The sequence below is a fragment of the Bos mutus genome, chromosome X (genome assembly GCF_027580195.1).
Source record: "Bos mutus isolate GX-2022 chromosome X, NWIPB_WYAK_1.1, whole genome shotgun sequence".
Lineage (NCBI taxonomy): Eukaryota > Metazoa > Chordata > Mammalia > Artiodactyla > Bovidae > Bos > Bos mutus.
In genome coordinates, this window is record NC_091646.1 from 24,814,821 (window position 1) to 24,828,553 (window position 13,733).

Genomic DNA, 13,733 nt, shown 5'->3' on the forward strand with positions numbered 1-13,733 from the left:
ATCTTTCTTTTTAAGGAAAATCTATTTGTGCCTTGTTGAATGTTTCCCCACAGTACGCACAGGCTAACTTTTGGTTAACCAAGGGTGGGGGGGCATCAGTTAATTAAGGCATTGATCAAGGTATTACTTTACGCACACACAACTGCTCCTTCCTTCGGGTGAGGTATGAAGAACAGCAGAAAACCCCTGGCCAGGAGAACTGGATGGCTTATTTGGAGGGGTGTGAGACCTTCAGCCTATTCTAAATTAGCTTTGTGTCCCGGAGATACTTTTCCTGGAGTGCTTGTGTACTGCTAAGTACTCTTAAGTCAAGCCATTCAAGGAGCCAGTGAAAGTCTTGGCTGTCTTATAGATCAGTGGGCTCCCAAGGATGGGTCCTGTTTTCCACCTCTCTTGCATTGCCCAGCATCAATTGGTCACAGCATCAGCTTAAAGGGGAAAAAGGAGAGACATTCAGCATCCAGTGTAGTGAAGACAATCAAGTGATTGGAAGTAATCCACTTTATGTGACTATAAAGGCTCACATTTCTCACTACACCAAACATGACTGCTAAGCCACAAGAATGGTTTGACAAATGCACCAAAGACAACACATCTAAATGAGCATCCACCCACTTCAAAGTTGTCCTGTCTTCAAGTCCCACACTTCTTACATGAGTCTGCTGCCACGGCTGCTCATAGCGTTTAAGGAACTCCTCTTTGGGGACTGCTGGTATATGAGTCACTCAAGAAAAGCAGTTAAAATGGCAATCCTAGGGCTTGGGGGATCCGGTCCCATCGGAGGGGATTGCCTTTGAATCAATTAACTATACTTGTGTTTCATCTACGCTCACATATTAAAGTTGTTTGATCTGTAAGCCATCCTCCTTGTCTTGACCTAGTCATTTACATGCAATGGGAGGTTCCGTGCAGTTGGTTTCAACATCATCAACCAAGGAAGGAGACCAGACCTTCCGCATTAATGACTCAATGTCACGCAGAGCCCCACTCTGAAGTCTACTTAGGACCACCAACCACAGTTCTTATTTCTGTACCACTAATCCTTACTCCATGAACAAGATGTGCAAAAGCTGAACTTTAAAATACAGAACTAAGCTACAGGTGTAACAAAATGTTCAGTCCTATTGATTTGGGCTAAGAATTTGTTTCCTTTCTTAAATTAACTTTTTATTGATCGCTCCTATGACCTTAACTTGTACAATTTTAGTGGTCTCCTTCCATTAAAAAAAAATGGCTTTTATATTTATTTCCCCTTTGAGTGATGCAAGAAGAAACTTATTGTGGCTTTTTGTGAACCAGTGGCCTTAAAGGAAATTTAAACGTTTACAGCATAATCTTCATAACTTTGCTCAGGCCAAGTTCTCTGGGCTTTCCCTGGACAGCAGTGGGCTTCCTTAGGCTTGTTTTGGCATGCTTTTGTCTCTTGGGGTCACTTGTCCACACTCTGGGGACCCCTGGGATCTCTGAGGGACTTTTGATGTCTGAAGCCACATGCCTAGGACAGTGGTTCTCAAGCACACACGTGCATCAGAATTTCCCACAGTGTCCGACTCTTTGAGACCTCATGGACTATACTTTTTTGTCGTGGAATTCTCCAGGACAAAATACTGGAGTGGGTAGCCTTTCCCTCCTCCAGGGATCTTCCTGACCCAGGGATCGAACCCAGGTCTCCTGCACTGCAGGCGGATTCTTTACCAGCTGAGCCACAAGAGAAGCCCAAGAACACTGGAGTGGGTAGACTATCACTTTTCCGGTGGATCTTCCCAACCCAGGGAATCAAACCAGGGTCTCCTGCATTGCAGGTGGATTCTTTACCAATTGAGCTATCAGGAAAGCCCAGGGAGCTAACAGGGAATTTCCCAGAGAGCTTGTTAAAACAGATTGCCGGGCTCCAGCCCTTGCATTTCTGCTTCAGTGGTTTGACCCAAGAATGTGCATTTCTGATAATTTATGAAGTGATGCTGACGCTGCTAATTCCGGGCCATGATGTGAGAACCACATCCTTAGCTTGTTCATAGAAGCCCTGGGTTTGTGTCCCAGTAGTAGGATGGGGAGAATATATGTTCTACAGTCAAAAAGAAACTGGTTCATACCTGAGCAATCCTATTTGATTGATGCTGAAGCTGAAGCTTCAATACTTTGGCCACCTGATGCGAAGAGCTGACTCATTAGAAAAGACCTTGATGCTGGGAAAGATTGAGGGCAGAAGAAGGAGGTGACAGAAGATGAGATGGTTGGATGTCATCATTCACTCAATGGACATGAGTTTGAGCAAACTCCAGGAGATAGTGAAGGACAGGGAAGCCTGGTGTGTTGCCGTCCATGGGGTCGCAAAGAGTCGGACATGACTCAGCGGCTAAACAAGAACAGCATCTTAACTTGTGGCAAGGCACTGGGTCAAATCACATTCTCTGTTAGTCTCAGCTTCTTCATCTTCAGAATGGGAATAACTATATCTGACTCACAGTATTGTTGGGAGCTGATGTGTAAGTTAATGTGTAAGTGTGAAAGTGAAAGTGTTAGTCCTCAATCGTGTCCAACTTTTTGCAACCCCCTGGACTGTACCCCACCAGGCTCCTCTGTCCATGGGATTCTCCAAGCAAGAATATCAGAGTGGGTTGCCATGCCATCCTCCAGGGGATATTCCTGACCCAGGGATCGAACCTGGGCCTCCTGCATTGCAGGCAGATTCTTTACTATCTGAATCACAGGTTTAAGTTCCAGACACCAATACCCCCAGCTCCTCGCTGTGCAACTAGTTGGCATAAGGAAATGCCCTCTCTTTGCAGCCAAAAGCCTCCCATTTTTAAGGATTACTGGTCTGTTCTGGGCATGGTTTATTATACCATCCTAGGTAATCAATAGACACAAAGACAGGAACTACTAAAAATATATGCCTTCAGCCCAGGAATATTCCTTGCAGTTAGATTGATTCCCAAGAACCACTGGCCATTTGTGACTTGTGGGCAAATCTTTGCTGCCAAGGCCTTGAATTCTTTACGTCTAAAGTGAAGACATTGATTTAGATGATTTGCCATCTCAAAAGTTTCTTCTTGCTCTGCCAAATCTCAAAATCTGTGACTTAGAACTTGGGTACTTATTTCAGGATAATCTGTTTCAGTGATCATGAAAACTGTATGGTTCTCATTTTATCCATTTCAAGGGACTCTCAAAGTCTTCTCCAACACCACAGTTCAAAAGCATCAATTCTTTGGTCCTCAGCTTTCTTTATAGTCAACTCTCACATCCATACATGACAACTGGAAAAACCATAGCCTTGACTAGATGGACCTTTGTTGACAAAGTAATGTCTCTGCTTTTCAATATGCTGTCTAGGTTGGTCATAACTTTCTTCCAAAGAGCAAAAGCGTCTTTTAATTTCATGGCTGCAGTCACCATCTGCAGTGATTTGGGATCCCCCTCAAGATGGTGACTGCAGCCATGAAACTAAAAGACGCTTACTCCTTGGAAGAAAAGTTATGACCAACCAAGACAGCATATTGAAAAGCAGAGACATTACTTTGTCAACAAAGGTCCATCTAGTCAAGGCTATGGTTTTTCCAGTGTTATGTATGGATGTGAGAGTTGGACTGTGAAGAAAGCTGAGCGCCAAAGAATTGATTCTTTTGAACTGTGGTGTTGGAGAAGACTCTTGAGAGTCCCTTGGACTGCAAGGAGATCCAACCAGTCCATTCTAAAGGAGATCAGCCCTGGGTGTTCTTTGGAAGGAATGATGCTAAAGCTGAAACTGCAGTACTTTGGCCACCTCATGCGAAGAGTTGACTCATTGGAAAAGACTCTGATGCTGGGAGGGACTGGGGGCAGGAGGAGAAGGGGACGACAGATGGCTGGATGGCATCACCGACTCGATGGACGTGAGTTTGAGTGAACTCCGGGAGATGATGATGGACAGGGAGGCCTAGCGTGCTGTAGTTCATGGTGTCTCAAAGAGTCGGACACGACTGAGCGACTGAACTGAACTGAACTGAAAAATAGTCTGTCACTGTATCCATTTACATACTCTTAATATCCTTAAACTTCCCACCCTTTAAAATTGGACTACTACACAGAAAGTCAGTGACAAGTGCTAAATGTAACTAGATATCCTTCATAGCTAGAGCCCCTTAAAATGTTCCTGCTGCTGCTGCTAAGTCATTTCAGTCATGTCTGACTCTGTGTGACCCCATAGACGGCAGCCCACCAGGCTCCCCTGTCCCTGGGATTCTCCATGCAAGAACACTGGAGTGGGTTGCCATTTCCCTCTCCAATGCATGAAAGTGAAAAATGAAAGTGAAGTCGCTCAGTCGTGTACGACTCTTCGAGACCCCATGGACTGCAGCCCACCAGGTTCCTCCGTCCATGGGATTTTCCAGGCAGGAGTACTGGAGTGGGGTGCCATTGCCTTCTCCGAAATGTTCCTTCACAGGTGTAAAATGGTAGATCTGTTATTTAATACTGACATCTAGTGGCTTTTCTGTATCAAAGACGACGATAGGCATTTCTTGTGAGCTCACTGTAAGCTCTGCTATTTCTGCTGCAGACATCCAATTAACAGTCTTTTACTAATCACTTATTTTATGTCAGACATTATTCCAGGCCCAGGGCAGGAGCTTATGTTAATAAATGCTACATGGTCCCTACCCTTCCAGAGCTCATAGTCTAATGGGGGAAGCAGACAAATCACTAGACAATCATAGCCCATTGTGCAGAATGTTACAACAGGAGAATACCGGCACAGTTGAAACAGGAATACCAGGGTAGGTAACTCTGCCCCGGAAGGTCAAGGAAAGGTTCATGGAGGAGGCAATCTTTGAGTTTAGTCTTGGAGGTTTCCAGGTGATCTACAAAAGACAGATTGGAGCCATTCCAAACAGTAGGCACTCCATATACAAAGGGAAAGGACCTGTAGGATCTTTGCCTGGAACCAATGTAGAACATTAAAATTACTTTTGCATACTTGGAACATAGAATATATAGCAGGGTTTGTCAGCCTTGGCACTGCTGATAATTGGTCACTAGCCTGCATTGTAGGATGCTTAGAAGCATTCCTAGACTCAACTCACTAGATGTCGGTAGCACCTGCTCCCCAGTTGTGACAACCGAAATTGTCTCCAGGTATTTCCAAATGTCTTAGGGTCAGGAAATGGAAGTGGGAGGGTTCGAATTACTCATGGTTGAGAAAGACTCGTGTCGAGGGAGCTTAATAGAGATCAGACTGAAGAGAAAGAAAGGTGGTTGTCAGGTGCCAGCCACAAGGCTGTGGGTCACATGTGGAGAGCTTGCACTTCATGTCACAACTGATAGGGAGCCATTAAGAGGTCTTAACTAGGGAGTGGTAGGTCAGATGTGTGTCATAGGAGAGTGTGGAATGGATGTCAGTCCGGGACAGGGAGGTGGGCCAGGATACTGATTCAGTGATCAGGTAGAAAAGTGATGAGGGCCTCACCCCAGGCAGTGGTAGAAAGGATGGATTTGGGAGCTAATAAGAACTAGAGACTGTTACACAGGGTGAACTGAGTTCAGAAAGCGAAAGACAAATATCATATATTAACCCATATATGTGGAATCTAGGAAACTGGCATAGATGAAGTTATTTGCAAAGCAGAAATAGAGACGCAGATGTAGAGAACAAATGTATCGGTACCAAGCAGGGAAGGGCAGGTGGGATGAACTGGGAGGTTGGGATTGGCAGATATATACTACCATGTATAAAAACAGATAACTAAAAAGAACCTACTATATAGCACAGGGAACTCTACTCAGTGCTCTGTGATAACCTAAATGCGAAGGAAATTATAAAAAGGGGGGGGATATGTGTATGCATATAGCTGATTCACTTTACTGTACAGCAGAAACTAACACAACATTGTAAAGCAACTACACTCTAATAAAAGTGTTTTTAATAAAAAAAAAAAAAAAAGAACTAGAATCAGCAGGACTCGGGGAAAATTCAGACATTGAAGGTAAGCGAGAGAGAGGAGTCAAGGGTGGCCCCCGGATTTCTTTCCTGGGCCACTCTTTCTTTGGTTGCTGTTGTTTCCACATTTATTTACCAATGACAAGCAAAAGTTGGCCTGGACTTGCAGAGGATGGCAAATGTTTCACTATGTCCTGCCTGTCGAGGCCCCATGGTCGCATAGAGGCACCAAACAAGGGTCTTTAAATCAACATGGGTAACTGAGGGGGAGTCACGACTCTAAAGATGTGACACCTGGTCATCCTAATCAAGTGACATGTTTGGTCACAAGATATTTCTGTCCAATCCCTACTAACTGAAACAGGCTGAGTGTGATTTTTCTGTGGCCGAAATTGGCTCACTCGTTTAAAATTAAATCACAGCATTCAGCAGCACCCTTTGGGTTTATCAACCTGAAGGGGAGATTTCCAGCAGCTACCAGAGACCTGCTCTCGCCTGCGTCTTGTTCTGTTTTGATCAATGCCTGGATGCAGGCATTGCCAGAAGACAAGAAGAAGATATGGTGAAGATATCAGGGGATATAATCAAAATCCAGATGTGTTTTGACAGCCTTAGACTGCCTCTACCAAGAAGAAATTAAACAGGGCCACAGACAAACTGCATCTGTTCAGGACAAAGCAGAGTGGGTTTTCAAATGACCTGCGTGTGAAACAATGAAAGAAGGTAGTTGACGGTGGGTCAGCAGTCTGCCAAAAGGGCTGATGTGATATGAGGCCACATTAAGAGAAACGGTGTCGAGAATGAGGGTGGTGATAGACTCCCTACTTGTTCCTTGTCAGACTCTGCCTAGAGGGCACATTCCAAATAACTGGAATATGTTCAGAGGCAAACAAAAGCATAGTGAGGGGACCTGAAGCAGTGGAGAGAATAGCTGGAAACTATATTTAACATAAAGAAGAGAAGCCACGGGGTTTCTGAAATGCTGTCTTCCAATACCTGAAGCCACACACGTGGAATTAACAAATGCTCCCTAAGTCAGTCCTCAAGGTCTGCAGCCATCATGTTTTGCTGACAACTCCACATCTTAAGCCCAGATCACTCTTTGAGGCTCTCTATCTGTCCATTCAGTCAGAGACCTGGGAGCCCTCCTTACCCCTCCTCCTCCCTCTCCCCTACATTCATTTTGTCCCTAAGTCTTGTTACTTCAACCCCGCCTCCAAATGCCTCCCTAGTCTGCCCTCTTTTCTTCTGTCTTGTTTTCTACAGTAACATCAACTCACTTCCCCAGTTCCACCACACACCATACACAGTGATCTTTCTAAAACACAGGCTTCATCGTATGACTCCCCTGCCTAAAACCCTCTAAAGGCCTCTCTGTTGTCTTCATAAATCTAAATCCTTTTTTTTCTTTTTTCTGGCTGAACCTAACAACTTGAGGGATCTTAGTCCCCTGACCAGGAACTGAACCCGGGCCCTAGGCAGTGAAAGTGCTGAGTCCTAACCACTGGACTGCCAGGAAATCCCAGAAGTCTCAATTCTTTAATGTGGCATCTGAGGCCTTTCACGACCCTGTCCATGGCCACTTCTCCATCCTCCATTCCTGCCACTAGCCAGTAACTCCCAGTAACTCCCAGTTAGAGGTTTCCTGTGCTCTTCCTCTGTACACAGCAGGCTAGTTTTATGCCTCTGTGCCTTTGCTCATTCTGACCTTTCTGTGTCATACTCCATTTCACTCTTCTTGCCTTATCTAATTCTTCCTTGTTTTTCAAAATAAAGCTACAGAAACCCTTCTATTATTAGGCTTGGCTGGGAATCACTGCAAGGTGCTTTCATGGTGCCTTGTGCCCACTCCAGTCATTAATAGCGCATGAGTTAGGGATGCTCCAGGCCCTGTGACTTATCTGTGGGCATCTCCAGGGCCTCTTCCTGAATCAGTCCTGAATATTCACTGGAAGGACTGATGCTGAAGCTGAAGCTCCAATACTTTGGCCACAAAGACTAATCCAAGTGTGTCTTCATAAATTTTTTCCAAATAATCAGACTAATTGCCATGAAGCTGTGGCCTCAGGCCTAGCATGAAGTCTTAAGAGTTGATGCAAAGAGTTAACTCATTAGAAAAGACCCTGATGCTGGGAAAGATTGAAGGCAGGAGTAGAAGGGGAAGACAGAGGACGAGATGGTTGGATGGCATCACCGACTCAATGCACATGAGTTTGAGCAAGCTCCAGGAGATGGTGAGGGACAGGGAAGCCTAGCGTGCTATCGTCCATGGGGTCGCAAAGAGTCGGACATGACTTAGAAACTAAACACCAATAATCAGGCCCTTTTCCAGTGCCAGTCACACAGATGCTTGAGCAAACAAGCACAGCAAGAGTGCCACCTATGTTTCAGTGCTCCTTTGCCTCTCCACTCACTGTGCCATTGGCTTGGGCTTTCACACCCTCAGTTGCTCTGGGTGTGGCGGGGTCTTCTCTGACATTTCCCTGACAACCCCTCACTTAGAATAATGAGCATCCTCAATCCTTAGCCCTGTGAAACCTTCTAGGTGTTATCTGCAACTGCCTTTCCACCTCCAACACACTATGCCATTTGGAGGCCACTGGACATTCCTGGAGACCCACCTTTAGCTGATCTTCCTTTTCACCCAAGGATCATTTTCCGAGCAGCATCAGGTGTTTCTAATTGAGGCAGTCTGGCACCCTGGACCTATTTTCCCTGGAAGAAGAGGGCTGCTGGCAATCCCTGACTCTCCAGAGCTATTGGCATCTGAGTGAATGGTAGCTGTCATTACCAGCATGTGGATATGCACACGTGTAGACGCCTCTAATTTCTCTGCTGCTGTGATAATCCCACAGTGCAGAGACCCCGAGGCTGCCCACCTTGGACGGCCCTCCTTTCATACAGGCACTAGGAGAGACCTTCAGCTTGGAGGAGGGACACACCCGTACCATGAGAGGCTCTGTCAATATCCACCTTTGCATTCCTCGTCTGCCTCCTCTCTCTCTCCACGTGGGGATAGTGCTTACAAAACACTGGTTCAGACACTAACCCTGGTGGTTATGATCTATCTGTTCTGAAGGACAAGGGAGAGTTTTTAGGGAGCAGAGCCACAGGCATGCACAAGGGGTGCACTCTAGAATTTACCAGAAGATGTCACTGTTGGCTTAAATCAGTAAAACAAATGTGCGCTGGAGGACTGTCAGCTGAGCATGAAGGTGACTCCATCATGGGGCTTTTAAACACCCATTTATAATGCATGCCTGGAAAAGCTGGTTGAAAGACTAATCCAAGTGTGTCGGTGGTCTTCATAAATCTCTTTTTTTTCCAAATAATCAGACTAATTGCCATAAAGCTGTGGCCTCAGGCTTAGCATGAAGGCTTAATAAATCTGTACCAAAGGAGTGAATGAATGAATACCAAAGCAAGGAATAGAAGTTCGGACCCCATGGAAACAGCAGTCACCTTTGTTGGTCAAAGCTACTGAGGAAGAAAAGCTGCTAGTTGTTAGCAGTGGGTCTTTACAAAAATGAATCTGAGTGGCCGCAGGCAGGCAAAAGAGTGAGGCCAGTCAACGTGGGTTTGCCACCCCTCCAGCCTCACTCCAGGATGCTTCTCTTGTATCCCATGCTTGTTTACTCCGCAATATCATAGAAGGTGATATTTTAAATTTTTTATGGTTTTTGCCAGTCACTTAGATTCTCCAGAGTTTTTACTATGATGAGGCATGACCTTACCAGTTCCCAACTCTCTCCTTCTTATTCCCCGGGATAGTTCATTAAAGAAGTAATTAAAGGAGTTACTGGGATTCTGCTTTGTGTCTGGTACAACATTGAAAAGGATGAGATGAGAGTTAAAGAAGAATATGTAGAGTTCTTGTCGCAGAAAACCTAAATAGAAATACAAACAAAAAATTGTGATTCAGTATCAAAAATATTTTAGCCAAAGTTAACGGTGCCAGTGTCACTGAAGAAGAGACGATGATTGGCAACAGGCGTGGGATAAATTATCTCGGAGGAGAGATCATACTTGGACTGGAAATTGCAGGATGTCTAGAATTTTCCAGTGAAAGAAGGAAGGTTACGCTAGGCAGAGGGAACACCATGAAGAGAAGAGAAGCACCCAGGATAGATCCCAGGGTGCCTGCATTGCTCAGAGCCCAAGACTTGGGAGGAATGTTTGTTCAGAGGACATCAGCCAGCAGACCTAGCCAGTCGGGTGCTTGACTTGGTTCCATCTGGCTCCTCACTCCTGGGTGCAGAAGCAGCATCCCTCAGGTGGGAAAGAATAAACTTCAGAAAAGCTACAAGCCATTCCCCAGGTTTCCTTTAAGAAATTAATGTTAATATTCAGTATTTTCATCTTCCTTCCACAATAGGCCCATCCATGACCTCATCTTTCATCCACTGAACGTGAATGGAAGCTCATTTCTTAATTAAAGTACAGCTGCAAAGTTGTTTTTCCCTTGATCACATCATAAGCCAGGATGCTTCTGCTGTGCGTGCATGTGTGTGTGAATGCACCTGCTCTGTATGGGTGTGTGTGGGTGTGCGGTTTAAATGTTTACTAGTCTGCTATGTGAGCAAAGAACTCTTATCAGTTTGCAGCTTTAAAGTGAAGACAGTAACATAACAAAGCCTCCATACATGCTGACATCCGGGTGTCCTTTCAGTGGGTAAAGAAAAAGGGCATTTTGGAACTGATAGAGTTAACTTGCCTCTGCTGGGAATATTAGCACGTTGAGTGAAGGCTGAAACCGAGGTAGTAACTGATATATATGCCATTGGCAGCTACCATGTCTATTTCAGTCAGTAACTAACCACAGTGTTTATTTCTGGAGGCTCCGGTCTGCACTGCGTATCTTCACATTCCACTGCCATCACGTAGGAGCCATGATGTTATGACAGCACCCAGAATCAAAAGCATCATATCAGACACTCTTTCAACAAGGTTTTGTTAATAAGATATCCTGATTAGACTAGCTATTAGAAGAATGCTTTTGTGTATTTAGTGAGAAAGATTAGAACTTGAGTACTTGTCAACCTGTTATCACTTCAGTAAAATCATTCATTTCCATTGAGTCTCCATTTCATGATCAGTTAATGGGAGTTTGGGAGTGGGGAGTAGGAAATAAATGAGGTCATTGGGAGGACTTCGTCAGTAGCTGGAGAGAGAGAAACAGAGGGGGAAGGAGGAAGGGGGAGTGGCCTTTCCACCCGATGTATATGCTTTAAAAAGGAGCTCTCTGGACAGGCTAGTGGGCCTCCCTTCCTGACCAGTGAACATCACATATGCCATGCCCCTTCCCTGACTCCACCTATGTCAGCTACAGCCCTGACCACTGGCCTTTGTGCTTTGTCCACAGGAACTTCCACTATATCACCATCCTCCGAGACCCAGTGTCCCGGTACCTGAGTGAGTGGAGGCATGTCCAGAGAGGGGCAACATGGAAAGCGTCCCTCCACGTCTGCGATGGCAGGCCCCCAACTTCTGAAGAGCTGCCCAGCTGCTACACTGGAGACGACTGGTCTGGCTGCCCCCTGAAAGAGTTCATGGACTGTCCCTACAACCTAGCCAACAACCGCCAGGTGCGCATGCTCTCCGACCTCACACTCGTTGGCTGCTACAACCTGTCAGTCATGCCTGAAAAGCAGAGGAACAAGGTCCTCCTGGAAAGTGCCAAATCGAATCTGAAGCACATGGCATTCTTCGGCCTCACTGAGTTTCAGCGGAAGACCCAGTATCTGTTTGAGAAAACCTTCAACATGAACTTTATTTCTCCCTTTACCCAGTATAACACCACTAGGGCCTCTAGCGTAGAAATCAATGAGGAACTCCAAAAACGTATTGAGGGACTGAATTTTCTGGATATGGAATTGTACAGCTATGCAAAAGATCTCTTTTTGCAAAGGTATCAGTTTATGAGGCAGAAGGAGCATCAGGAAGCTAGACGGAAGCGTCAGGAACAACGCAAATTTCTGAAGGGAAGGTTCCTTCAGACCCATTACCAGACCCAGAGTCAGGGCCAGAACCCAAATCCGAGTCAGAATCCGAGTCAGAACCCAAACCTGAATGCTAGTCAGAGTGGGACTCAGAATCTGTTTCAGAATCTGATTCAGAATCTGACTCAGAGCTCGGGTCAGAATCCAAGTCCAAAGGAGAACCAGGAAAGCCAGAAGCAGAATTCAGGCCAAGAGCAGAGCGATGGCAACACCAGCAATGGCACCCATGACTATATAGGCAGCGTAGAGAAATGGCGCTAAGTGGCTCCCAAAGGCTTTCACACACTTCTCCCAAAGCGCCAGTCAAAATAGGGCAAATCCTCAAACATGAGAGCGTCCAAACACATTCTGCTTCCTAAAGTTTGGAAGTTCAAAAAAGTTAAGATGTCGCCTTTACAGTTGCCTTTCAATTCAGTGTTCTACTGTGCGTGGGTAAAACAAATTTCAATATGTAATTAAATTGCCTTTTTTTTTTTTTGGTTTGTTGGAGTATTTATAAAATCCAAAAGCCAAACCAGACTCACCAGAAATTGCTGTTTAGATATTTTAAGAAGTTCTTAAATTAGTCATAGGGACAAAGTGGAAACATAAAATGTGGCCATTTAACTTATGCCTAAGAAATGGACTTTACATTATTCATGACACACTGTTGAAACCCAATCTTGGAAGCAAACATTTTTTTCCAGGGGTAAGCATGAATATAACATAAAACAAACTAAACACAAAACTTCATTTTCTTCTGATTATAACCAAGAATCTATTTAAATAAAATAAGAACTGATGGTAGAGTTTACCAAATAGTAGAAAATGGAAAACTTCTCTCCCAAACATGAGTAGTTTTATGTAAAAATATTGGCTTTTGAGTAGAAAGGGACTCATCTTGTTATTTGAGATGTTTAAAATTTTAAACTTTTTCTACCTTCTGCTATTTAAAGGTTTTAAACAGGGTGTATCTCATATTAAACCAAACACTTTTTCCAAATGGAGTACCAATGTAAAGATCTAATTTCCAGACGATTTCTGGGCACTGTAATTTCAACAATTCTGGAATCTTTTTGGCGCTGCTTCTCATTCATTTTAAAGCTTCTCCGAGTTGTGCTCATTCCAAACTAACCCGTTTTAGAATCTCTCTTCATCATCTAAAGGGTGTGTTGCTGAATTTATTGTGATATATAATCCTGGATTAAAGTCAGGACTTTCTTTCTATAGAATTGTCTTATCAATGTTTGTGTAGTGAGATCCTTATCAAGAAACTCTTGAACAGGATAGCGTGTCTTAAAATATTGCTGAAGTTAGTATTCTGTTCTTGATCAGATAGAATTGAACCTGAATGTGAATGAATCGTTATTTCCTTTTTGTACATTTTTATTGTAATGTTTCCAGTTGGGCTGTCTCTTTCTAGCCCATTAGTTCTTTTTCATGTTGACAGAGTGTAGACAATTACGAGAGAAAAACAAGGTTGGAATAAGCACTAGGATAGCCAATGTTATTCAGTAACACCAAAAGCTTTACCTCGATACTTTGGGTGAGCTGTGTACCAGCTTTAGTTTTGAGAAAAGAAAAGGCAAAAGTATTCTGCAGTGAGGTTAAACATCAGAAGCATATGGGTTGAAGAAAGTGATTTGGTATTGGAAGTCTGTGCAAAAATACTTTCAGGGTATCAAGTTTGAATTGCACGGGCCAAAAAGAAGTATATAACCCACTGTGCTAGCAAACATCCTGATTCTGGGCAGCTTCCATATTACGGGTTGTGCTATCCTTTCGTAAGGACTTACACTAAGCCTCTGGCTGTAAAGCAGAAAGGCAACTGCAAGTGG

General features: G+C 44.3%; 1 protein-coding gene across 2 annotated transcripts in view; it reads left to right on the forward strand.

Moving 5' to 3' along the window:
- HS6ST2 (heparan sulfate 6-O-sulfotransferase 2) overlaps positions 1 to 12,431 on the forward strand; it is a 272,610-nt gene extending 260,179 nt beyond the window's left edge. For both annotated transcript variants that reach the window (XM_070365860.1, XM_070365861.1), the window contains one exon: positions 11,280 to 12,431. In XM_070365860.1, coding sequence (XP_070221961.1) covers positions 11,280 to 12,177 — 898 coding nt within the window. In that variant the 3' untranslated portion in view covers positions 12,178 to 12,431. The remainder of the gene's footprint in view (positions 1 to 11,279) is intronic.
- Positions 12,432 to 13,733: the final 1,302 nt, after the last annotated feature.